Genomic DNA, 26,386 nt, shown 5'->3' on the forward strand with positions numbered 1-26,386 from the left:
TGGTTCTGCTCAGGTGAGTCTTCCTGCCCTTCTTGTCTGGTAAAAATGGAGAGAAGGGGCCTGTGACCGTGTCTTAGTTCTCTGTTGTTGTTGTTGTTGTTGTTATGTGCCGTCGAGTCGGCCCCGACTCATAGCGACCCCTCCTTGGGTTTCCGAGGCAGTATCACTACGGAAGTAGGACTCTAGGGCTGCTATAATGGAAATACCACAAGTGGATGGCTTTACCAAACAGATACATATTCTCTCACAGTTTAGGGGGCTAGATGTCCAAATTCAGGGTGCCAGCTTTAGGGAAAGCCCTTCTCACTCTGTTGCCTCACAGTTTGGGAGAAAGGTCCTTGTCTCCTTTCAGCATCTATGGGTCCAGTATTCCTGGAAGACCTCCTTGTGTTGTGGCGTCAGCCTTCCCTGGGACTGTAGGGTTCTTAGAGAGTCTGGGCAGTGAGTGATCAGGATCTTGAAGACTGTGCAGAATTGAGTCAGGCTGTGAGTGAGTAAAAGAGGTTCTCAGTGCAGGGACTCTGGGTCTAAAGGATGTATGCTGCTCCCAGCTCTTCTTTCTTGGTGGTCCCTCTAATCGCTGCTCACTTGTTTAATCTAGTTTATATCTCAAAAGAGATTGACTCAACATACAACTTAATCCTGTAGATGCCTCTAATCCTGCCTTATTAACATCATAGAGGTTAGGATTTATAACATATAGGATAATTACATCATATCATAAAATGGTGAATAATTACAAAATACTAAAATCGTGGCTTAGCCAAGTGGACACAAAATTTGGTGGGGGGCACAATTCAATACATAAAAGCCTCCTATTCTAGCCTCATGCGGATACTGACAGAGGCTTGATCCTCAGAGCTCCAATCCTGGACGACAGACATCCTCTCAATAGCTGTGAGGTTGAGCTGGGGGTTGTTGAGAGTCACTGCTCTAGGGTACAAACTGAGGCATGGAGGAGCACTATGACTCAAGCCAGGTATGTGAGGAAAGTCTGGGCCACCACTAGGAAGAAAGACAAGTATCCAGGTATCCCACTCTGGTCCGAGGGCCAGGTGGGTCTGTGCCCCCACCTCCTTAGACTTCATTCAGTTCCCTGAGCTGTGTTCCCTCTCAGCCTACCAGAGAAGTCTTCTCTCCACAGCACAAGGGGGCTAGGGAAAACAGACTTTGTAAGAAAGATAATCTGACAACAAGCCCAGAATAGAATTAATAGAATACAGGAGCTCCGCCTTCCAGCCCACAGCCTGTGCAGGGCCACACCTGTTTCTAGACTTCAACTTTCTCTGGGAACCTGTCCTCCCAGAGCTAAAGACAGGCCCTGGGGCAGTGGCAGGTGGAGAATGGACCTCAGCCTTGAGGGGAGTGAAAGGGTTAACTCTCCTGGCATCCTTTGGGCCTGGTCTAACCAGCTCAACCCAGAGGGCTGTAAGTCCAGGCTTGTCTGTGGTGATCTCTCAATTTCAATTTCCCTCTTACTCCTCCTTCCACCTCCTTCTGGGAGACATGGGAAGGAAAAGCTGTAGGGGCTGTTGGCACCAGCTCTCTCTGGGGTGTCATTTAATACTTTCAGTAATCACCACCTCTCTGGTATATTCACTCTTTCCCTCATGGCTACTCTTGGCATGCCCCAGATATGTCTATCTCTCTGTTTGTGTCTAACTTGGTCTCTCTCTCTCTCTCTTTCAGTCACACACCCACACACATACACACACACACACACACACACAAAATGAATGGGAAAAGGGTTAGGAAAGAGATAAACAGAGCTTTCTCACTCCTCCAGTTTCTGCCCCATCACACCTCTCTCTAAAAGTGATCCCACTGGTCAACTAGGAAGCAGGAGGTAGAATAGAGAGTTAGAGGTCCAGAGGATCCCTCTGAATCACCTGAGCAATCACGTAACAGTAAGGCGAGAAAAAGAGAATAGTGAATGATTGATATGAGGAACATATGAGGATGAGGACAGGGAAGGCAAAATTAGACACCATCAAGTGATTTTAAAAAATCCTTCCCTGAACAAAACTGAGTTATTAGGTGCAGAGTGAAGACAAGAGCCCTTTGTATCATGTATGTATTTAATAAGCTAAACAGGAGAGGAGAATGGACACACTTCCCCAGTAACCAAATGAGATTATGCTTTTGAAAGTGTTTCATAAACTTCAGATTGCTCTACAAAACTAAAGAGTTGTGTCAATCTCTTCACAGGAGATAGACATACAGCCCCACTACAGGGATTCTAGCTTTATAAGATTATAATGACCACACATTCATGGGATGGAGGTATATACAAAACAGAACATTAGCCATTTCAATATTTCTTATATGCACAATTTAGTGACATTGATTACTTTCACCGTATTGTACAACCATCACTACCACTTGTTTCCAAGTTTTCCCATCACTCTTATAGAAGCTCAGTGCCCCCAAGCAATGACTCGCCCTCATGGGACACTTCTGATCTCAAGTATTCTGCACTTTTGTTAGAGGGATATCAGACAATGTGTCATGGTTTGGGGATATGGAAATATGGTCCCTTCATGTAATACTCAGCAAAGTAAATATGAACAATGTTAATTTTAGCATGTTGATTTTAGGTGCTGAATTTAGGACCCTGGTGGTACAGTAAGGAGCTCTGGTGGTGAAGGGCCTAAGGTATTTTGACTGCTAACCAGAATGTTGGTGACTCAAACCCACCAGCTGCTCCATGGAAGGAAGATGGGGCAATCTACATCCATAAAGATTTACCATCCTGCAGATGATATTTCTACATATGTACTTGTATGTGCTGAGGAATGTCCATATATATAATAGAGCTAACAAGGGACAAAGTTATGATAACTTCTTAGCCACAGCCAACCACCCTCAGAGAGTGAGTAGTTGGATTGTAGCCTTGGGACCATGATTGCAGGGGACATCAAACTCAACTGGCATAAGATACTATACATAAACATTGTTCTACGTCTGGCTTTGGTGAATAGTGGCCAGGGGTCTTAAAAGCTTGCAAGTGGCCATCTAGATACAACAATGGGTCTCTCCTCTTCCAAAGCAAAGAATGAAGAAAACCAAAGACACATGGAAACAATTAGTCCAAAGGATCATTTGAACCTCAGCCTATATGACCATGAGACCAGAAGAACTAGATGGTGCCCAGCTACCACTGTCAACCACTCAGAAAGGGATCAGTGCAGGAGATCCTGGATAGAGTGGGAGAACAAAACTCAAAATCATAAAAATGACTAGGTTTGCTGGTCTGATAGAGCCTAGGGGGGCCCCCAAGACTGTGGCCCCTAGCAACCATTCAGGTGATTGAACTCACTCCCATGGCTTCCAGCCAAACAATAGACAGGCATGTAGGGTGAACATTTACATCAGGTAGATACACTCTTTAGAAGGATCAATCATGGGAGAATACAGGGCAGTATTTACAAAGGGAGATAGCTCAGGGGGCAGAAATGCATAGGAAAGAAGAACACAGGGAAGAGGTCACTACAGGGAGGAAGTGGGAAGTGAGCTCTTACATTATGAGGAATTGCAGTCAATGTCATGGGGAAAAAAATGTATATAAATTGCTATATGGAAAATGAATTTACTCTGTAAACTTTCACCCAAATCACAATAAAAATTTTTTAAAAAATTGCCACCTCAAATGGGGGTGACTATGAGTGGGAATCCACTCAATAGCAGTGAGTTTGATTTGGGTTTTTTTGGTGCCACAGTGGGTTATGTGCTTAGCTGCTAAATAGAAAGGTCAGGGGTTCAAATCTACCAGCTGCTCCACGGGAGAAGGATGTGACAGTGTGCTTCTGTAAAGATTTACAGCCTTGGAAATCCCATGGGGGCTGTTCTACCCTGTCCTATAGGGTCACCATGAGTCAGAATCAACTCTGCTGGCAATGAGATAGGGGGAGAGGTGACCCTTGTGAGGCCTAGAGTAGACTCATTTGCCAGTGAAGTGTGCGGGTCCCTCATCTGATAGCGCTCTCCTCCCCCAAGTCTTAGATAGTGAGAGAAGTGGTGGGTCAGGCCTCAGCCTGGCATAGCACCATCCCTGGAACAAAGGCAAAGTACAGGAGCAGCCTCCCACTCCACTGCCAGGGCCAGGAAGTAGGGCCTATTGAGATAAGGGTCACACTTTGGACTCCACAGCCAAAGGGCAGCTTAAACATGGCCAGGGTTCCCGGGCCCCACGCCCCTCCTGCAGCTACCAGGTTCTAATGCCAGGTTAATGGAGGAAGATGACGCAGGAAGAGGCGGGGGATAGCCGACCACTCATTGCACCCAGAAAGGGTGGGCACCTGTCACAAATCACCTGGTCGCTACTCTCGCCCTCACCACCTCCTACTGCGGCGCCCTGCCTTGCATTTACCGCTCATTACTCCTGCGCCTCCCGGGAGTTCTGGCCAGAAGGCCAGGGCAGAAGAGTGGCGCGCGATTCAATCCCTTCCTCCAGACCCGGTGGGTGGTAAATTCAGGTGTGAAGGTAAAATAGGAAGAGAATGCTGCCAAGTGAGAGTTCCTTTCCGGGGAGGGAAGGGTGGTGGCTGTGTCCTGGGCCGGGGGCCCCTCTGCCCTCACCAGTCCCTGGGCCCCACAGGCGCCCGCAGTGCGCGGCCCGCCGGGCCAGTGTCCGCGGTGACGGGGCGGTGACAACCCACGTCCCCGCCCCTCTCTCTGTACCTTCCGCTCCCAGCCTGGCCCTGCGTTGCTGGGGTTCTGTGGGTCGCTGGGTCCCAGTCCCAAGCCGGGGAGAGGGGTTGGCACAGCAGGGGGAGCAGTCGACCAGAGCCCCGCAGGCGAGGGCCAACGGAGCGAACGGCAAGCGGATGCCGGGACACCTGCTGGCACAGGTGAGCGGGCGTGAGCCCTGGGGCGCGGGGGCGGAGCGGGAAGCTTCCGCGGCCCTGAGCACCCGGGACCGGACCGGTGCAAGGACCTGGCCTCCCCAAGGAAGGGAAGAAGAGAAGCCGAACAAAGTTGTCAAAAGACTATGGGTAGCCAAGAATGAGAGGGAGACAAGAGTTCTTGAAGGACTATGGATTGGGAGGGGACTGGAGAGACTGTGCACGATTGTTTCTCCTGCTCAATAATCAGAAAAAAAGTAAGAGGAGGGTTGTCGCACCCTCCTGGTGGAGAAACTAGCACCAGCACAGCGTCACTGAACCCACCCTCCTTTAGGCGACCTCTCCCCTCCAGGCCCTGCCTACTCCGAGGAGAGGGGTCATCTATCCAGGTTTAGGGGAAAGGAATGGAGCCTCACACCTGACGCTCAGCTCCGTGGAAGTGCTTTCCAAGTTTGTGGAAGACTAAGGGTAGCCCAAGACCAGAAACCCTGAGTCAGCCCAGCTATCAGGGGCCTGATAGCTGTCCCTACCTCACTTTCCTATCTGAGGCCAGGAAGGTTCAGCCAAGGAAATAGCAAACGTTTCTGTATAGGATCGGATAGTAAATATTTCAGACATTGTATGATCTCTGTTTCAACCAGCACAGTATCAGCCCTGGATGATATATAAATGGCCACCGACAATACGTAAATGAAGAACTGTGGCTATGTTCTAACAAAACCTTATTTACGGATACTGAACTTTAAATTTCATATGAATTTCACATACCATGAAATATTCTTCTTTTAATTTTTTCCAGCCATTTAAAAATGTAAAAAAACAATTCTCAGCTCTCAGGATGCACACAAACAGGCAGTGGGTTAAGCAGTCAGCCACCAGCCCTCTCCCCACCTGGCCTCCCTGCCACTTTTCTCCAGGGTGCCTGTGAAGGGCCAGTGCAGGGGGAATCCTCCCACCTGGGATCATCCAGAAAGCCAGGAACCTGTCTGTGATCCTTGCTCCTCGCTATTCTCAGGACTACAGCATCCTTTGAGGCTTGTATCCCCAATGTGTGCACATGTGAGACAGGAGATAAATCTCTGAGAGGCTTTCTACCCAGTATGTATCTAGGCATACCCTACCCTAGTCACGTTATAGATGAGACAGCCACACCTCCCCACACACAGTGACCAAACCCTTGGCCTTCTCCTTCCCATCCCACTTCCCTCCTCCCACCCCTTGGTCTCTAGGTGCTATCCTCGGCTTAGTGTCACCCACTGACCTAACCTTTCCATTCTTTTCTTTTCTCTCTTGCAGCCTCAGGGGACCCCTTTCTCCTGGACATTGGAGCTATGGCCCTTTGGAGGTGACCCATGAGCGAAGGGATGCAGACTTTTGGTCCTCCAGATGAGGGCCCCCTCCAAGGCCTTGTGGCCTCCCGCATCGAGACTTATGGGGGCCGGCATCGGGCCTCCGCCCAGAGCACTGCTGGCAGTCTCTGTCCCCGAGGAGATGCCGTGCCGGTGAGTCCAGGCTGCTCCCCAGGCAGTGCTTCAAAGGTGACCTGAGTAGGGCAGGAGGGACAACCCCTAGACTTTCAGGTTTCCATCCCCTCACAAGTCCATGAGCTTCTCTATTCTTGTCCCTTACCCCTGCTCTTTTTTTCTGGGTAGCAAGGGAGAGAAGGATAGTGCCTGGGTCAGACTCCCAGGACTCAGCACCCTGGTCCCAAACAGCCTGGACAGGTGAGGCAGAGAGCCAGAAGAAGCCAGGCCCATGAAGGAGGTGCTGTTAGACAGGTCTGAGGTGCAGAGCTGAGGATAAGGTCACCAAACCCCAGGATTGGCACCTCCCAGGTTCCCACCTTTACTTGGGAGGAGCCTGAGGCTACCTGAGACCTGCCGCTCTGAATGCAGGCTGGAGGCACAGGGTGCCCCTATTTTCCAAGTAGGTGGCTTGGGGCTTACCCTGGCTCCACCTCTGACACCACCTCCTGGCCCACCTCCATTTCTGAGCAAAGAAAGGTTGTGGAGGCGGAAGCTCAGGTCTTTCCTCAGCCTCCAGGCTTCCCTTGCACTGTGAGAACAGTTCGGCTTCCTGCTTGGGTATCCCCTGCCTCACTGGAGGAGGGTTGGTCCCTCAGAGACGAGGACAGCCAGGAACTCTCCCAGGCTGAGGGCGGGAGGAGAGACTAGGAAGTATGTGGGGTAATTCAGGCCACAAGCAGATGGAGGAATGTGACCAGGCCTGCCAGGGAGGGGACTCAGCTAAGGCCTTGGCTTCTCACACGGAAGAGCAGCCACTCCCAACTGGATGGGAGGCCAACTGATGCCCCAGGGGAAGAGGCTGCACATGTATGTGTTCTCATCCCCACGTGTGAGGGAGGATAGCCACTGACAGGGTAAGTAGCATGAGACTCGGATCCAGTATGCCCCATGTGCTGTCCCTGCATGTCTATGGCATAGAGAATGCACGTATGCAGGGTGAGTGCTGGTAGCATGTGTCTGCCTGTGCTCTGGCTCTGGGGGAGGCCTCTGCCTCTGCCTCCAGGCCCACTTAGAGAGCCAGGTCAACATGTTCCTGCCCAGTTCTTTTTGGCCTCGTTGGCAGCAGTGGCCATGACTCAGGGCAAGAGCAGCCATACCAAACAGGTTTGAGGGGATAGGTGAGCCAACCCAACTTGGCTACTCTCTGTCTTTTGGGGAAAGGGAGGGAACCCCATCACTCAACCTTCCTCCTCCCCCCAGGAACCTAGTCGCCGCCGCCTCCGGGCCCATGTCCCCTTCACCAAGAGCTCTGGCCAGCCCCGGGCCCTGTCTCCCATGAGGCTGCAAGAACCAGAACCTGAGAAGCAGCATGGGGGCCATTCTGGGGGTGGCCCACCTTACTCCCCCAAAGTTAAGGTAAGGGGTCCCTCTTCTCCCACCCTGTGCTCTCCCACAATCAGGCCTAGCAAACCCCAGGGGCTGAAGACAACGAGGCTGTCTTTGTCTGGAGCCCCTCTAAGAAGTAATAGATAGAGAGCTCTGCCTAGAGACCCCTTCAGGATCTATTTTATTTGGTCTATGCCACCGGACCTAGCTACTTTGACTAAGGAATGTTTTAATATAGTTTAAAGGATAAACTGTTAATATTAAATTTCCAGCTTTTCAAAATGACAAAATATTGTGAGAATCAGACATATTTACTCTATCTCCAGTCCTTACTTCATCCTTCACCCCAACTGTGAGCCTCATCCCTTCTCCTCCCTAGCCACACTGAAGATAGAGTGAGGGTCAAGAACATTTTTGTCTACATTACTTGGTATATATGTATATAGAAGTTTTGTATAAGTTAAACCACATTGCCTCAAAAAAAAAAAAAAAATGACCATATGAAAATGTTGGCTGAGATCACTGGCTCCCTAAGTCCTGCTGTGGTTGCCACCAGAAGGTCTGATCCTGCACCCCTTCCCAAGGTTCTATCTCAGGAAACTCCTGGAAGGAATGTTTTTGACCAAAGAACCCAAGTCTGGCTCCTGCAGAAAGGCTCCTTTCTGCAGGCAAAGGTGTCTCTCTGTCCATGTTCCAGCATGCCTTTTCCCCTGTCATCCCAGCTGGAGTTGATCTCTGTCCCCCAGGCCTCTGTGCCCCTACTCATACTTAGTGCTGCTTGCCACCTCCCATTGTTTCCCAGGCACATACACACACACTCAGCTCTCCCTGAGCCAACTGGGCTGGGTACCAGGGGTATGGCCAGGACTAATCCCTTTCTCAACTCCCCTAGGAGATCACCAAGGCCCATGAGCTAGAGGTGCGGCTACACACATTCAGCATGTTTGGGATACCCCGCCTGCCCCCTGAGGACCGACGGCACTGGGAGATAGGGAAGGGCAGTGACAGAGGCCTAGTCATTGAAAAGTCCTGGAAGGAACTGGTGCCTGGACACAAGGTGGGCCTGTAACATTGTCTGTTACCACATTGTTATAGACACACATACACACATTTCACCTCTGCTCTAGAAAGAGGGAAAGGCCTCAGGATGTGGGATCATGTTGAAAAGCATATGGAGACAAGTTTATCTGTGTAAGAATTTCTAGATATATAGTAGACCTGACAAGGGACAAGGTTGTAGTCACTTCTTGGCCACAGCCAGCTACCTAGAGGGAGCAAGTAGTTGGACCTGTGGACTAGAGATCATGGTCAGAGGGGGCATCAAGCTCAATTGGCATAACATACTACACAAAAACATTGTTCCACCTCCTACTTTGGCGAGTAACGACTAGGATTTTAAAAGCTTGCAGCAGCCATCTAGATGCAATGATGGGTCTCTCCTTGTCCAGAGCAAAGAAGAATGAAGAAAACCATGGAAACAATTAGTCCATGTGATCCTCCTATATGACTATGAGACCAGAAGAACTAAATGGTGCCCAGCTATCACTGTCAACCACTCAGTGGGGGATCTATGTAGGAGATCCTGGATAACGAGGGAGAACAATGTGGAACAAAACTCAAAATCATTTAAAAGAAAAAAAAAAAGAAGAAGCAGATTTGCTGGTCTGATAGAGCCTGGTGGAACCCCTGAGACTATGGCCCCTAGCTGCTTTCAGGTCTGGAATTGAACCCACTCCTGTGACTTCCAGCCAAACAAAAGACAGGTATATGAGCTGAACATTTATATTAGGTAGATACACTCCTTGGAGAGATCAATCATGGGAGAATAGAAGGGCAGTGTACACACAGGGAGACAGCTCAGGGACAGAGATGCATGGGAGGGAAGGAGATAGGGAAAAGGTAGCTATAGGGAGAAAGTGGGAGGAAAGCTGTTGCATTGTGGGAGATTACAGTCAATGTCATGAGACAGTGTATGTGAACTGCTGTATGGAAGATGAATTTGCTCTGTAAACTTTCACCCAAATCACAATAAAATTAAAAAAAAAAAAGAAGAAGAATATGGAGACAGCCATATCTAGGTTCAAATCCTTGCTCTACCTCTTACTAGTGAGACCTTGGTCAAGACAGGAACTTCCCTCTCAGTCACCTCCTCAATTAAATGGGCGTAATGTTACCTACACACTGGAGGACTAGTTTGAGGATTAAAAGATCACGTACAGTGTTTCAAAACATCTACCAGAATGCATGAAGGTCTGGTGGCATAGTGCCTAAGGCATTTGACTGCTAGCCAGAAGGCTGGCAGTTCAAATCCACCAGCCACTCCTCAGAAGGAAGGTTGGGCAATCTACTTTTGTAGAGATACCGCCTCAGAAACCCAAGGAGGGGTCACTATAAGTCGGAAATAACTCGACAGCAATGGGTTTGTTTTTGTTTTTGTTTTTGTTTTTGACCAGAATGCCTGAAGGTCTGTAGCTGCACAGTTTGTGTTCAATTGCTAACCTAAAGGTTGGCGGTTCAAATCCACTCAGTTGCACCATGTAAGAAAAGGCCAAGTGATCTGCTTCTGCTAAGATTATAACCAAGAAAACCCCATGGATCACTTCTGCTGTGACACACATGGGGTCATCAGGAGTCTGAATCAACTCGATGGCAATTGACAACTACAACCATGGTGCCCAGAACCTATTTACTAGGTCCAATAGCACTTAATAAAAGGTAACTGCTGTTGTTTTTGTCATCATTCCAATTGTTCCATCACTATCCCCATTCCAGGAGATGAGCCGGGAGCGTTGCCACCAGCAGGAAGCACTGTGGGAGCTACTGAGCACAGAGGTGATCTACATGGGAAAGCTCAAGATCCTGACAGATGTGAGCCTCATTCAAACCCAGCCCTGGCCCCATCCTCAGGCATTTATTCATCTCTCTTATATTATCCCCCATTCTCCCAAGCCAGACAGGGCAGGGTCTCTGGGAGAGGGAGGGGCAGGATGTCAAGAAAACAAAACAACAACAACAAAAAAAAAACCCTAATTTCAGACCTGCCTGGAGAGAGTTTAGCAGTACTGAAGGTGGGGGTGAGGAACGTTAAAGGGGTCAGCCAGGGGACCAAGAGAAGTGAAGTCAGACTCTGATACCCTTGCTTCTCTTCCTGTGTCTAGCTCCTAGCCAACGGTTTGCTGAACTTGCAGCGAGTGGGACTGCTGACAGAAGTGAGTAGGAGCCAGAGGGGAGCAGCCTGCCCAGCCTGAGCTCTGAGCCCAGGGAGGGGTTCTTTCAATGAGAACCCTCCAGACTGTTCAGTCTGAATTCCCACCCCCTATTTTCTGGGACAACCCCTGCTCACCCTACACCTCTTCTTGCTCTAGTCCCAAGCAGGTACTGGATGCCCCAGTACTTAGCCTACTGAAGTCACATAGGTGGAAAGGAAAACTGGAGCCCTTAGATTCTTCAGGCCCACTCTCAGACTTATGCCTCCTCGATGCCCCCTCCAGTCTCTACCACCATCACCATCCTACACCCAAATCCAAGCTTAGGGGTCCTCCCATGTCCACAGCCAGTGCTGCCTGATGATGACCCTGTTGTCGTTTGTTGTTGTTATGTGCCATCGAGTCGGCCCCGACTCATAGTGACCCCTCCTTGGGTTTCCGAGGCAGTATCTCTACGGAAGTAGTATTGCCCAACCTTCCTTCCGAGGAGTGGTTGGTGGGTTTGAACCGCCAGCCTTCTGGTTAGCAGTCAAGTGCTTTAGCCACTATGCTACCAGAGCTCCTGATGATGACCCTACTGAAGGCATATTGCTACTCCCTCCTCCAGGTGTCTGCTGAGACCCTGTTTGGAATTGTCCCCAGCCTGATTCGAGCTCACCAGAGCTTTTGGGAGGAGGTGCTGGGGCCCACCCTGGAGGAGACTCGAGCTTCAGGCCAGCCTCTGGACCCTGTCAGCCTGCAAAATGGCTTCCTAACGGTGAGGCATGGGGAAGTGCCACATCTGGATGGGGCAAGACCAGGAGACCCCAGAGAGGTCCTGTTGATAAAATTTTGACTCAAATTTTCCCATGATTTCAGGGATGCACAGGGCACAGCCCCTATCTTAAAATACCACCTCACTCCTTGCCCATCATTCTGTCAGCATGACCTCTGTCTCAAATGTCCTTGGGTTTCTGGAGACCATTATGAAATGAAAGTGCAGCTATTTTAGCGAAGGGTTACATTCAGGCTCTTATTCAACTATAAAATCTTAGTCTTGTATAGAGATTCATTAACTAACAGCTACCAGCAAGAATGAGACCTAAGTGAAATGCTTCTTAGGAGGACTGGAAACAGGAAAGGCTGCAAGGAGTACCAGGAGCATGGAGAAGAGTACAGAGAGAAACAAGAGTGCCTAAGGTCAAATTTTCCTCCACAAGTTTACCCAGTGAGGAAATTATGGGCCCTGCTGGGTTAGGATGGGGTGGAGAGATTGGGATGCAGTCTTCTGGAAGCCTTAGGCACTCCCTTCCATAGGAGCAGGGCTTCTGGACAACCCTCAGGTTGCCACACACACCCCTGCCCCAGGATGAAACTGGATCTGCAGTGGCCTGCAAACGTTCCAGCTGAATTATTGATGGTGGGAGAATGGGCAGTAAGGTCAGAGCAGCAGGGCATGGCCAGGGCTGTGGATGGAAGGAGCTCAGAAAACAGTGATGGGTCTACCTCTCGGGACCTGCTTGGAATTCAGAGACAGGGTGCTGGCTGTGAGCACAATTGTGGGAGGTAGAGATTGGCGGGAGCTGAATGGAGGGTATATATGAGGCCCTCTCTCCACCATGGTCCTATGTTCTGAGCCTGTATTTCATGACCTTCTTCTTCCTGCCTGAACACCCCCCCCCCCCTTTTCTCATCTCCCCAGTTTGGTCAGCGGTTCCAGCCCTATGTCCGGTACTGCCTACAAGTAAAGCAGACCATGGCTTATGCCCGGGAGCAGCAAGACAACAACCCTCTCTTCCAGGCCTTTGTGCAGGTAGAAGAAGGAGTACCCAGGGAAGGGAGGTAGGGTGGATTCCTGAAAATGAGGTCATCCCAGTCTGTAGCTGGGTCCACTAGAGTGGGACAGGAGGGGGCATATGGCCTCCTGACCCCTGACCCCCTCCTCTGGCAGTGGTGTGAGAAACACAAGCTCTCGGGGAGGCAGATGCTGGGCGACTTGCTCATCAAGCCTCACCAACGTGTCACCAAGTACCCACTGCTGCTCCAGGCTGTGCTCAAGAGAAGCCCTGAGGCCCGAGCACAAGAGGCCTTGAATGCCATGGTAGGTGCCTTGGTTGTGCCAGGACTCAGGAGTGGAAGGCTGGTGGGTAGGAATTGATTGGGATCTCTTGAAGGTGGTCTCTTTTCTCATGTGCGTGTGGCAGTGGGCACTGACGGGCTTAGCCTGGTTAAGGAGCTTTGGTTGGGTGAGTGGGGGGGTACAGGGTGCAGAGTTGAACTGTGCCTTCTGTGCTCCCACGCCTCACCTCTTAGATTGCAGCTGTAGAGTCGTTCCTACGACACGTCAACAGACAGGTCCGCCAGGGCGAGGAGCAGGAGAACTTGGTGGCTGTTGCCCAACGTATTGGGCCCTATGAGGTGCTGGAGCCATCCAGTGAGGAGATGGAGAAGGTAAGAGAGGGCAGAGGGCTCAGAAAAAATAAAGATGGAGTAGAGGCCTGGAATTAAGGGTGCCCAAGAGGGAGTGTGCCCATTGTTCCTCTGGGTAGTGAGGGCCCAAGGGGTAGAGTTCAAAAGAGTAAGAAGGAGGTAGAACATTTGCTCTCCCTCCAAGAAGGGAAAGAATGGAGAAAGAAGGTGCTGGTGGTGGAATGCAAGCCACCCTTGGCTGGAATTTGGGAACAAGCCCTACCCATCTCCTGATACTCTCCCCTCCGTATCCCTCAGAACCTACGTCACTTCTCCACCTTGGACCTGACCTCCCCCATGTTAGGGGTTGCTCCTGAGCACACCAGGCAACTGCTGCTGGAGGGACCCGTGCGAGTGAAGGAGGGACGAGAAGGCAAGGTGAGGGAGATGTAGGGAGCAGATGAAATGAAGAGAATGGAGGGAGGGATGATGGAACCCAGAAGGCAAAAAAGCTGGAAATGGCACAGGTGTGTGTGTGTGTGGTTCTGACTAAGCTCTGATTATTTGTATGAACCTGAGCCAGCCACTTTCCCAACCTATGAATTAAGAGTTTGAGTCAAGCTCTAGCATCCCATGGGTCATCACTTGCCCAGTGTGTGTGTGCACCCACACATACATACCCACGTATAATCCCCATCCCTGACTGGCCCCTCCCCCTGCTCTAGCTGACCCCTGTCTCTATCCCCTGCCCTCCCAGCTGGATGTGTACCTGTTCCTCTTCTCTGACGTGCTCCTGGTGACCAAGCCCCAACGCAAGGCAGACAAAGCCAAGGTCATCCGTCCCCCACTCATGCTGGAGAAGCTTGTATGCCGACCACTCCGAGACCCCAGTATGTCTTCCTTTGGAGCCTTTCCTAGAGGACTTTTCCTTCTCCCTTCTTATCAGCAAGGGAGGAAGGAGGATTTGGGATGGGCATCCATTAAGGCCCAGGCCTTGATGCAGACCATCTCCTCTACCTAGACAGCTTCCTGGTGATCAACCTCACTGAATTCCAGTGTGTGTCTAGTGCCTTCATCGTGCACTGTCCCAGTTCCACAGACCGTACCCGGTGGCTGGAGAAGACCCGGCAGGCCCAGGTATGTGAATGTGAGGTGCAGGAACGAGTGCACAGGAGCCCTAGTGCTTAGAGCAACCGTAGGGAGGAGGAGGAGGAAGAGGCTGAGGTAGTTGCAGAGTCAGACTGAACTGTCAGCTCCTCAGGCATTCCCTTAAAGGAGACACAACTTGGATGTAAGAGGATGGAAGAAAGCCTTTGGCCACTCCTGTGGTAGTCACTGGGAGAACCCAAGACATACCAAACATCCCCTAAATGTATCTCCTCCTTGAAACAATTACCTCCTAAACTTTATCTTCCATTCAACAGATATTTATGGGGACTTGCTTTGGTGGTGTAGTGCCTAAGGCACTTGACATGCTAACCAGAAGGCTGGTGGTTCAAACACACCAGCCACTTCTCTGAAGGAAGGTTTGGCAATCTACTTCCATAGTAATACTGCCTCGGAAACCCAAGGAGGGGTCGCTATGAGTCGGATCCGAATTGATGGCAGTGAGTTTGGTTTGGGTTTGGCTATGTGCAGGCACTGCTTTGGGTGCTAAAGAATTAGAAGAGAATAAACCAGCATTCTTGCCCTTGAGGAATATATGCTGCCATCTAACTAGACAAATCAGCATACAAATAATAGAAACATATACACAGAATGAAACTAGCCCAGAGAAGGGAATAATGCATTGTGTCGGAGGGGGCGGGGTTGGGGGAGGTGGTAGAGGGTGAGGTAAGTTAAGAAGTCTTCAGAGAGGAGCTGATGTCTGAGCACTATTTTGAGGGGATGTCTAGGAGTATATCAAGGGGGAAAGGGTAGGGAAGAAGAGTATTCAAAATGTTGAGGTAGAGTATAAAAAGGCCTGAAATATGAAGCAATTGCGTGTGTTGAGAAAACCACTAACACAGTGGTTAGGTACAGCCGGGACAGGAAATACACAGGTAGGCAAAGCAGGAGAGAGCCTGGGGAAGTAGGCACAAGCAGATCATGCCCATCTCTGGATGCCAGTGCTAAGGAACTTGAACTTTGTCCTATACATGGCACAGAGTCAATAAAAATGTTTATCAGGGGAGTGACGTTACCAGACTTTTGTGATAAAAGCTAGAGGAGTTCAGAAGAAGAGAGATCCAAGTCGGACAAGATGGCCAAAGAAGGGAGATTTGAGTTGGACTTTTATAAGATTTGAGTTGAGGAAGACTGTGAGCAGAAGAATCAAGGGAGCAATGGGGTCAGATTATTTTTGAGGATAGTGATTAGGTCTGTCTGGAGTCTGGAGCAAAAGTTTGTGTAAGAGAGGGATGAGAGGCCAGAACAGTGTGCACTGGGCCAGAGTGGATTAAACTGGATTGATATGAGAAACCAAAGCAAACCAAACTCACTGCCAACGAGTCAGATCCAACTCAAAGTGACCCCTCCTTGGGTTTCCAATGCAGTATCACTACAGAAGTAGATCACCCAACCTTCCTTCCGAAGGCCACCATCAATTCTTGAACAAGGGAATGACATAGTGAAATCAGTGTGTTTTTTGTTTTTTTGTGTGTGTGTTTATTTAATAAGGAAGCAGTGTGGTTTAGATAGACCAGAGGAAGGAGAGACTTGTGCAGGAGATGTATTGTACTAGCTGGGTGTAAGGGATTGAAAGTCTAGTGCCCTGGCTTTAGGGAGACATTGCCAGAAAAAAAAAAAAAAAGCTGAAGAGAAGGGAAGAGACAGGTGAGTCTTAGGGAAAACTGTGGATGAAGGCTTAGACTAAACTCAGAAAAATCTAAGTTCAGACACCACTTTTTTACCACTAGCTGTGTAACCTTGAATAAGTAGTCTCCTTGAGCTTGAACTTTTTCAGCTGCAAAATGGAGATAAATAAACCAGTAGTTGCCTCCTAAGGAAGAATCAAAGAAATCATTCAGGTTAAGCAGGCAGCATAGTGCCAGCACCCAGTAAATCCTCAGTAACTCAAGTTACTCAAGGACAAAGAGGCTGATTCGCCTCCTGAGGTTTCTACTTGAAAGACTGGATTGGTAGTGGTAACCCAGATAGAAATAAAATACAATTACATGCCACATAACATCTGTTTGGACACTGGCCAACCACATATGCATCTGGTGGTCCCATAAAGTTATAACAGAGTTCAGAAATCCTGAGTGGAGAACAGGACGTAGCAGGCGTAATAAGACGTAGGGAACACAACAGGTGCCCGCATACAGCATATGTATCTCATGTCTTGACGTCTTGTATTCAAAGAGATTGCACTGCCAATCATATAATGGTACAGTACATATATACTATATTTTTACCAAATATCAGAGGTCTGGTGTGCCCTTCCCCTCGTGGTATTTTTGTAAGCACTATGCTAAACTGTTTTACAAGTTGCTGTCAAAAAATTAGCATTGCACACTTACGAATATATGTGGGGGAGAGGAAGGGAGTAGTTGTCAAACAAGCATACACGGCCCTCTTTATTTGAGTAAAAATGTAATCTATAGTGCATATGTCTTGATAGTCATAATAAATGCCTACGTTACTGGCTTATGTATGTACTGTACTGTACTTTAGATCATAATTTTAATGTGAATTCTCTCTACCCACAAATAAAAAGTTTAGTGTATAACAGTGTATGCTTTGACTCATAGACAGCAGCATCCAGTCTCGTATATTGCGTGTCTCTTAAGTGTTGTAGTATTGTCTCTGTTTAATTTTCTTTCAAAAATATTACCATGAAGTACATCATGGCTCTCAAACGCAGCAAAACCAATACTAGTGATAGCAGCAGTAAGAGGCAAAGAAGAAGTATCAGTTTGAAAGTGAAACAAAAGGTTATTGAACATAAAGGTGGAAAATCGGTGAATATTTATTGCTCGCAACGCAGGCATGTTCACACAACGTCTAAATCACATAAAGTCCCATTTCACAGAACATATTGTGGACGTTAAGCGATGCATGACTAGAAATGAAAAGAAAGGGAAACCTGTTTGTTTAGTTGTTGCTTCCTGGGAGGGGTGAGACTACGAGTCATAATATTTAAACAGAAGCACTATGAAATTGCAGTAGTAGGAGATTGCCAAGTAGAGATATCAGAGGGGCATTTGGACATGGGGAAACATGAACCTGGAGTTCAAGTGAGAATTAAGGATGAAAGATGGAACTCAAGAGTGTGTGTCTTCCAGCACTACGAGGCTGCCACTTCCTTGGATATCTAAACAAGATGGAAGTGCTCCCCAGGAAGCCCAGCCTGATGTTTCTGAGATCTTCTGGGGCAAAGGCAGGGGACCCAAGTGGAGAGGATGTGCACAGTTAATGTGGCGAAGGTGCTCTCCCAGCTGGCCTAACCCCTGCTCCAGCCTCAGCTCACACTCCTTTCTGTCTGCTTGTCAGGGGCCTTCTCTCCACACTGCTTCTCCCTGAGCCTAAACACAGCCCTCCCTTGTGGAAACCAGCCTGGACTGACTGACAACTGCCACCATTCCAGTGGCTAATCAGGTGTTACTGAAGGCTGAGGGCAGAGAGGAGCTAGAGGACAAAACCACAAACTAGCATCAGTATTCTTTTTTGTTTTGTTTTGAACAAGGGACGTTTAATTTAGAAAATTATTGAAAGACAATAGGAGAGTTAACAATAAGATGTAAGGAGAACGCTAGTAGATTGTCCCAAGGGAAATAGCCAAGGCAGGAGACACTGGATGGACTTCAGACCTTACTGCAGAAGGTGGGGTTGCTGTCTCCTGGGTACAGAAAAGTTCTCTGGGTTGCCAGGGCCAGATCCAGGCTGCAGTTCCTGGGGAAGCATGAAGGCCCCTCTGGGCAGGTGAAATGTAGCTGACAGCATCAGTGCTATTAGAGGTCCCTGTCTCCCCAGGACACCAATGGAGATGGCCGCTGCTGGCAAGCAGCCCCAGAACTTTCTCCTCTTGCTTCAGTTCCTAGTACAATGGCACCACCACTCCTCACCTTCTCCCTCTGGAACCTCCCCCAAAAACCAAAAACAAAAACCAAACTCACTGCTGTGGAGTCATTCCAACTCATAGCAATGCTACATGTGTCAGAGTACAACTGTGCTCCACAGCATTTTCAAGGTTGTGACATTTCAGAAGCAGATCACCAGGCGTTTTTTCCAAGGCACCTCTGTGTGGGTTTGAACAGCCAAACTTTTCAGTCAGTATTCCCCTTAATAGTTTGTGCCACCTAGGAACTCCTTAGAACACCCATGGGGCCACTAAAAGTTGCTGGGGTTTATTATGCAAATTAATTTAGTCCCTACAAGTCTCACTTCTCTATTCCAGGCTAGAGGGGGAAAGGAAGTCATTTTTGATATCAAATCCAGCAGTCCACTGAAGCTTCTGGGCCTCCACTTTTAGCAAAACAAAGAACCCTAAAAATCTGGTATGTTTTCCTTACTTGTCTCTGCTAAAAGGGCAAGGTGGCCACATCTCCTGACCTCCTCTAACCCCACAAGAGGAAGACAGGATCACCATCAGTAACCCAAGGCCTATTCCTACAAGGCCAGACATGCTGCCTCCCTCCAGCCCTTACACCAACCGTTCCTCCCGCAGCACCCAAAGCCTAAATGCTGGGTTCGATAATTCACTGCAGTAGCCACACAGAACTCACAGATTATGGGGTTTACTAGGGAGGCACCAGGCTACAATTCAAGTTCAGGAACAACATTCAGTCTCTCTCCCAGCCCCCCGTCTCTCACCAACAGTCTCTCTCAGTCTCTCTCCCAGCAATGTGTGTCTCTCGGCATCTTCTTTCTCAGCAGTGCATGTTTCTCGGGGTCTCTTTCTCTCAGCAACACGTCTTCCTCAGCCAGAGGTCAGAGAGAGACTTCTGCCTCTAGGAGGCCTCCTTTTCAGCTGGGCAGAGTGGCCAAACTAACAGATCATAACATCAGAATTCTAAGCACCTGAGAGAGAGAGCGAACTTCCCAGAACATTGCTTTGTGCTGCTCACAACAGAAATACCCCAGGTGGATGATTTTTACAATCAGCAGCTCCTCAGTTGCTCACGGCAAATTTCACCTCTGAGTTTACAAAGACTTATGGCTAGAAAAGCCCTACCAGGTAATTTACTACACCGCAGCCTCACACTAAATTCTTAAATAATCCTTCCCTCTGTTACCCTGCCTTTGTAAACTGAAGAGACCACTAGAATATCTAGTGCCTCCCTTAAAAGAGCAGTCACCAAGGATCAGACTTCTTTCCTCTCCCTTTTAGGAGCTCTGGTGGTGTAGTGCCTAAGGCATTTTGACTGCTAACCACAAGGCTGGAGGTTCAAACCCACCAGCCACTCCTCCTCGGAAGGAAGACTGGTCAATCCACTATCTGTAGAGATACCATCTTGGAAACCCAAGGAGGGGTTGCTGTGAGTCAGAATCGACTCAACAGCAGTGAGTTTGGTTTTTTATTTTACAGAAATGTGGATGTAGATCTTTTATATATTTATTCATAGTAGGCCTAGTAGTGGAGGTTTAAGGCCTTTGAGAGCAAATGAGTTTCTCTGGGAGAAGAAAGATGAATCTTGGTTCCTCATATTTAGTGGGTGGGAAAGGAAAGAGCTGTCAGAGACAGACGCCAAGAAATTAAAAGAGGAGGCTGAAGAAAGCAGTCAAGAGTAAGAGCCAGGATCTGAAGGAAAGGCCAGAGCCAGCCCTCTCATTTGTTATGAGTTCTTGAGCAAGTTACTCTACTTCTCTGAGCCCGGTTCCCCATCTAGGAAATTGCAGCAATAATGGTAACCACCATGCAGGGTAGAAGAAGCCCTGGTGGCGCAAGTGGTTAAGTGCTTATCTGCTAACCAAAAGGTCAGTGGTTCGAACCCACCAGCCACTCCATGGGAGAAGATGTGACAGTCTGCCTTCATAAAGATTTCCAGCTTTGGAAACCCTACGGAGGAGTTCTACTCTTATAGGGTCACTATGAGTTGGAATTGACTTGATGTGATGGGTTTTTGGATGCAGAGTAGATGGGAGAGTTATGTCTGTCAACCACTTGGCACAAGGCCCAGCACTTAATGGGCTCGCAGTAAGTGTTAGTTATCGTCATCATTAGAGTCCCTGAGTTGTGCAAAGAAAGGCCTGGTGATCTACTTCCCCAAAATCAGCCACGGCCAACCCTGTGGAGCACGGTTCTACTCTGACACACATGGGGTCACCATGAGTCAGAGTCGACTCAAAGGCAACTAGTGGCCATTGTCACCCTCATAAGAAAGGGGTTGTCAGTGTTGCCGGGGCAGGGCCCGATCCTGACTGGGACATGCCTCCACATCTGTAGTTCAGAAAGTCAGTGAGGATTGTCAGGAGGTCAGTTCTAGTCCAGTGTTGGAGAACTTTGGGCAGGAAGTGGGTGAATCTGGGAGCTGCTCCAGAGGCAGCAGGGAGAGGAGGTATTTCCTCTCAAGGCTCACTTCCCCAAAAGGACAAAAGGAAGAAGAGTCTTGCTCTTGGGCAGCCATCCCTTCCTTTTTCCAGTTTTGTATCGGGTCACATTCTTGCTCAGGTAGCAATTTCCTTTTCCTTTCCTGCCCAACCCTTCATGTCTCCTCTTACCCAAGAATGATCAAGAAAATCCTTGCAGAGTTGCTGAAGAGACTTTGGGGTAGCAGAGGGGCACTTTAGACAGCCCCTTTCCCTGATGTCCCTCACCCCCACCCCCTCAGCCCACCTCCCTACTTCTCAGGGTAGGACAAGGGGCAAAGTTCGGGTAACAGGGAAGAGTAAAAATGCTGTCATTGAATGTTTCTCAGAGATATTCACACCTTCCTTCTAGTTCTTTTCTTCCACACATCATCCCCATCCTGGACATCCCAGACACAAAACTGAATTTGGGTCATGTGGGGCAAAAGGGCATGGCTCCCCAGCAGGGCAAGCAGGCTGCCCCAGCCCCAGCCCTGGCCCCAAGCACATCCCTTTCCACACCTCCCAAGTGGGCCTTCCTTTGCGATTGTTCCTCCCCACACTCCACACTGAGGTGGGAGATAAGGCCTGAGGTGGGGAGTTGGGCATGGGGTCTGGTTAAGGTGTGCTGGTAGCCCCCAGGTGGCCCCATTCCTGCTATGGTCATCAGACCAAGTTTTATGAGACTGCTAAGGAGCTTTGTACTGCTTTTTCACTCATGGGAACCAAGTGAACAGACCAAACTCAAAGCCATACTCACTGCCATCAAGTCAATTCCAACTCATAGCAACCTCCTTTGGGTTTCCGAGGTAGTAAATCTTTACAGAAGTAGATTGCCCAGTCTTCCTTCTGCAGAGTGGCTGGTGGGTTTGAACCACTAACCTTCTGATTAGCAGTCAAATGCCTTAGGCACTATACCACCAGAGCTCCTTAAGTGATCAGAGAGGTGGTAAAGGAACTATAAAGGAGCTCTGGTAGTCTAGTCCCTAAGGCATTTGACTGCTACCCAGAAGGCTTGCTATTCAAACCCACCAACCACTCCCGGGAAGGAAGACTGGGCAATCTACTTGCGTAGCAATACTGCCTCGAAAACCCAAGGAGAGGCCAGAATTAACTCGACGGCAGTGAGTTTGGTTTTGGTATTTCCACCATATCTCTTGGTCTGACCAAGTTGCCCCCAGTGTTTCTGGAAGGCTTTGGAAAGGCCTACATACTTTAATGCGAAACATTAAAAATATTTAACAACCCTTGTGTCATGGACATCAACCAATCAGAATGGAGCATTACAGCAGGGTCCTGAAGGCCCGTTGCTATGTCACTGTTAGTTGCTGGACTATGAGGTAGGGAGGGTAAGTCCTGGGGAAGGGAGGTGGGAGTATCAGGCAGCAACTGGTGTGGAATTATTTCGATATTTTAACCATGATATGATCATATCAGAGGAGCTCTGGTGGCATAGTGCCTAAAGCATTTGACTGCTAACCAGAAGCTGGCGGTTCAAACCCACCAGCCACTCCTCAGAAGGAAGGTTGGGCAATCTACTTCCGTAGAGATACTACCTCAGAAACCCAAGGAGTGGTCGCTGTGAATCAGATTGGACTCAACAGGCAGTGAGGTTTGTTTTTTTTTTTTCCCTCTGATGGCCATATGGATGGCCATACCAGAATGTACTGATAGCAGCACTGCTCACAAGCCGCACCCTAATAACAACCACTACTCCCTGTCCCTTTGCCAAGCTGTCAACTTGTCTTCCTGTTCTGCTGCCTTCCCTCCTCCTCCCCAGTAATGCTGCCCTTTAGTAGCTCTTTGCCCTTCAAGGCTGCAACTTGAAAAGCAGTGCAGCCCAGTCCCAGCTCTGCTTCTCCCCAGCTATGTGACCTTGAGCAAGTCACTCCCTTTCTCTAAGTCTAGTGTTTCATCTGTAAAATGGGCTACTATCCATGCAGGGTGGAAACCCCTGCAGGGTGATGGTGTGTCCCAGATGACCACATGCACACAAAGGTACTTTGTAATCTGCTACTCAGATGTCACTATTTTATTCTGATGGCACCTGGATGAAAATGCTGAGGGAGGAAAACAGAAAATATAACATGCCTTCTCCTCATGCCTCTAGGGACGGCCCTGCTTTCATCCCTTGGTAGGACAGCAGTGTCCTCAGCCCAGGCAAAGCTTACCCCTGCCCACTCTCTGTCCTCCAACTCCTCTGACTTTAGGGCAGAGCCCTGGTGGAAGGAGAAAGATGCTCTTGAAGGAGCCACCTGATGGCCCAGCACCAGAGCATTTATGCCATCACCACTACCAATCAGGGTAGGCTTCCTGAAGGAGGAGGCAGACCTGACAGACGGGCTTGCCAAGAAGACATGAAAAGTGGAAAGAACTGTGCAGGTAGGAAAAGGGACATTCTGTTTACCGACACCACCCCAGCCCCAGCTCTACAGTTCCATGGACATCTGAAGCACAAATCCTGGCTCCATCCTCTTTCTAACTGTGAGATATTGGGCAAGTTACTCTACCTTTGAGTCTCTAGTTCTCGGAAGTAAAGTAGGATTTTAAAAATCGGCTTCAGGAAACACTGTTAGATAGGTAGAGACAAGTATTGATTTGGGTGAAGAGAAGGGCAATGTACCAAATGTGAGTGATCACCACGGTGGCATTGAAGGGGAAGACAGAGAGAGGTGCATGGGAGGTACAGACAACAAAGATGAACACTTTCACACATACAGTACTGCGTTGTCAGTGAAGGCAAACATGGGTGGATAGATGAGTAGACAGGCTGAATTATTAGGTATGTCTATGAAGAGGGGGGAGTGTGCCAATGACCATATATAGGATTGGCAGACAATGTTTCTACAAGTGTATTTGTATGTTCTGTAAGAATTCCCAGGTATATAGTAGAGCTGACAAGGGACAAGGTTGTAGTCACTTCTTGGCCACAGCCAGCTACCTAGAGAGAGTGAGTAGTTGACCTGTGGGCTTGGGACCACACTTGCAGGGGACATCAAGCTCAACTGGCATAACATACTACACAAACACATTGTTCCACATCCTGCTTTGGTGAGTAGCGACTGGGATCTTTAAAGCTTGCAAGCAGCCATTTAGATTCAACGATGGCCCTCTTCTCGTGCAGAGCAAAGAAGAATGAAGAAAACCAAATATTCATGGAAACAATTAGTCCAAGGGGCTGGTACACCATGCGATCCTCAGCCTATGACTATGAGACCAGAATAACTAGATGGTTCCTGGCTACCACTGTCAACTACTCGGAGGGGGAATCTATGTAGGAAATCCTGGATAGAGTAGGAGAATAATGTGGAACAAAACTCAAAATCATTTTAAAAAAAAAAAGGACCAGATTTGTTCGTCTGATACAGTCTGCTAGAACCCTAGACTATGGCCCCTAGCTGCCCTTCAAGTCTGGAATTGAACCCACTCCTGTGACTTCCAGCCAAACAAAAGACAGGCATATGAGCTGAACATTTACATTAGGTAGATACACTCTTTAGAGACATCAATCATGGGAGAATAGAAGGGCTGTGTATACGCAGGGAGACAGCTCAGGGGGCAGGGGCGCATGAGAGGGAAGGACATAGGGAAGAGGTAACTATGGGGAGGAAGTGAGAGGGGAGATGTTGCATTGTGGGAAATTGCAGTCAATGTCATGAGACAAAGTATGTGAGCTGCTGTACGGAGAGTGAATTTGCTCTGTAAACTTTCACCCAGATCACAATAAAAATTTTTTTTTAAATCTGCTTCATAAGGTTGTTATGAAGATTAATAAGATGATATGTAAATGATAAAACAGTTTGCACGATGCCTGGTGTATAGCAAGAACTCAATATTCGATAGCTTTTAATAATGAAAGTATCTCCACTCCAGACCACCCTGCAGAAACTGAAGGCAGAAGAGTACGTTCAGCAGAAGAGGGAGCTTCTGGCCCTCTATCGGGACCAGGACCGGGAGTCTGTAGACACTAGGCCCTCCACTCCTTCTCCAGAGGGCTCTCAGAGCAGTGCAGAGGGGAGGTAAGTAGGGAAGTTACAGGTTAAGGATGGGGACTGAAGGAACCCATGAAGCTGAGAAATGGTATTCCAGCTTTTGGGGGGATTGGAACTAGATCAAGGAACCCAGGCTACTGGTTGGAGTCAACTAGGTTGGCACCAGCCATGTAGAGAGTCACACAGAGCAACCTATGGGGTTAGCTAGTCTAGGGATGACACAGGGTGAAGAAAACACAAGAGACATGAAGTCCCTGAGAGAAGCAGGCTCCCAGGCCAAGGCCAAAAGTGAAGGTGAATATCGGCTTGCAAAATGTTGGAGCTGTAGGGATGCACACAATCCAAATCCCTTGATGCCCAGAGAGGATGAGAGAGAGGGTCACCTAAGATTACACAGCCGCTTAGCAGCATGGTTGATATGGAGGAAAAAGAATCCATAGGGGGATAACCTCAGGTGAGCTCAGGTCACCTACCTGATGCAAGGTCCTGTGGCTAAAAAGGCTCAGAAGCAATCCATGTCTTTAAAGAGCTTACAGTCTAGCCAGGGAATGAGAAAAATCACACAGTGCTGTGTAAAGGTGATACTGATATAGGTCCAGAGCAGTCACTTCTGGGAAGTAGTCATCAAGGAAGACTTCCTGGACTTGAACTTAACCTGTAGGCCTCTGACTATTTGCTATTAATTGTAGGACTCCTGAGTTCTCAACTATCATCCCCCACCTAGTGGTGACCGAAGACACAGATGAAGACATTCCCTCAGCACCAGATGACAGCTCAGACTCTGGCTACGGAACTTTGATTCCAGGCTCCCCCAAGGAGTCTCACTCCCCGCTGAGCCGTCTACGCCAGAGGGCCTTTCGGCGGGACCCACGCCTCACCTTCTCCACCCTGGACCTCCGAGAAGTTCCCTTACGCCCCCAGCCCCCTGACCCCCATGCTCCCCAGCGCCGAAGTGCCCCTGAACTGCCAGGGGAAGATATCCAAAGAGGAAGCAGCCTTCCCAGGGGAGACCCTCCCACGTGGTCTGAAGAAGATGGGACCTCAGGGGGAAGGAACGTGGTGATGGAAACCCTCCACAGGGCCCAACTTCGGGGGCAGCTCCCCTCCTCCCCAACCCATGTCGACTCTGCCGGGGAAAGCCCCTGGGACTCCTCAGGGGATGAAGAAGTGGGGTCACTCTTCCTGGAACACAGCCAGACCCCCTCCCCACACCCTCTCCGGGCTGAGGACATGCTCCGAGAGATCCGAGAGGAACTGGCCACCCAGAGGATAGAAGGCTTCCAAGAGCCAAAAGGCAGCAGGCCTCGGAAGCTAACATGGATGCAACTGCAGAGGATGCGAGAGCACCACATCATACAGCTGGACACCCCCCTGTCCACTTCGTAAGTGCAGAAGGAAAGCTGGCATGGAGGGCGCAGAGGCCAGAATAGGGGCTGTGGGAGCGGAGGGTCCTCAGGCCCACTTTTCACCCTGGGTCTTACCCTCACCCTCTCACTGCCACTGACTTACCTAACAGTTACTTCCTTTCTTTTCAGAGAGGTGTGAGGGACACCAAGACCTTTGGCATTTCTCCCAGATAAAACCTCATCCCAAGAGTGCTGGTCACCACCCCACCT

At 49.1% G+C, this 26,386-nt stretch overlaps 2 protein-coding genes across 2 annotated transcripts in view; both read left to right on the forward strand.

Annotated features, from left to right (window-relative positions):
• The window catches only part of CD9 (CD9 molecule), a 173,639-nt gene extending 167,446 nt beyond the window's left edge, over positions 1-6,193 (forward strand). Inside the window, exons 8-10 of the mRNA XM_007937193.1 lie at positions 4,598-4,635; positions 4,694-4,926; positions 6,141-6,193. Of these exons, the coding sequence (XP_007935384.1) occupies positions 4,598-4,635; positions 4,694-4,926; positions 6,141-6,193 (324 nt within the window). The remainder of the gene's footprint in view (positions 1-4,597; positions 4,636-4,693; positions 4,927-6,140) is intronic.
• A 15-nt stretch (positions 6,194-6,208) lies between these two features.
• Positions 6,209-26,156, forward strand: PLEKHG6 (pleckstrin homology and RhoGEF domain containing G6). Its single transcript, XM_007937194.1, has 14 exons — positions 6,209-6,346; positions 7,571-7,726; positions 8,589-8,753; positions 10,469-10,564; positions 10,855-10,905; positions 11,510-11,659; positions 12,584-12,694; positions 12,833-12,982; positions 13,195-13,332; positions 13,609-13,728; positions 14,048-14,180; positions 14,312-14,427; positions 24,652-24,797; positions 25,460-26,156. Exons 1-14 carry the CDS (start codon positions 6,209-6,211, stop codon positions 26,154-26,156), a joined length of 2,367 nt encoding a protein of 788 aa, XP_007935385.1.
• Positions 26,157-26,386: the final 230 nt, after the last annotated feature.

The sequence above is a fragment of the Orycteropus afer genome, unplaced genomic scaffold (genome assembly GCF_000298275.1).
Source record: "Orycteropus afer afer isolate SDZICR_OR568_19922 unplaced genomic scaffold, OryAfe1.0 scaffold00040, whole genome shotgun sequence".
Lineage (NCBI taxonomy): Eukaryota > Metazoa > Chordata > Mammalia > Tubulidentata > Orycteropodidae > Orycteropus > Orycteropus afer.

What these genes read in the sequence shown, in the direction of transcription:
- PLEKHG6 (XM_007937194.1), top strand. Translation starts at nt 6,209, where the DNA reads ATGCAGACTTTTGGTCCTCCAGATGAGGGCCCCCTCCAAGGCCTTGTG. An exon ending in CCCGAGGAGATGCCGTGCCG is followed by an intron (nt 6,347 to 7,570) that starts GTGAGTCCAGGC and finishes TCCTCCCCCCAG; the next exon opens with GAACCTAGTCGCCGCCGCCT. An exon ending in CCAGTGAGGAGATGGAGAAG is followed by an intron (nt 13,333 to 13,608) that starts GTAAGAGAGGGC and finishes CGTATCCCTCAG; the next exon opens with AACCTACGTCACTTCTCCAC.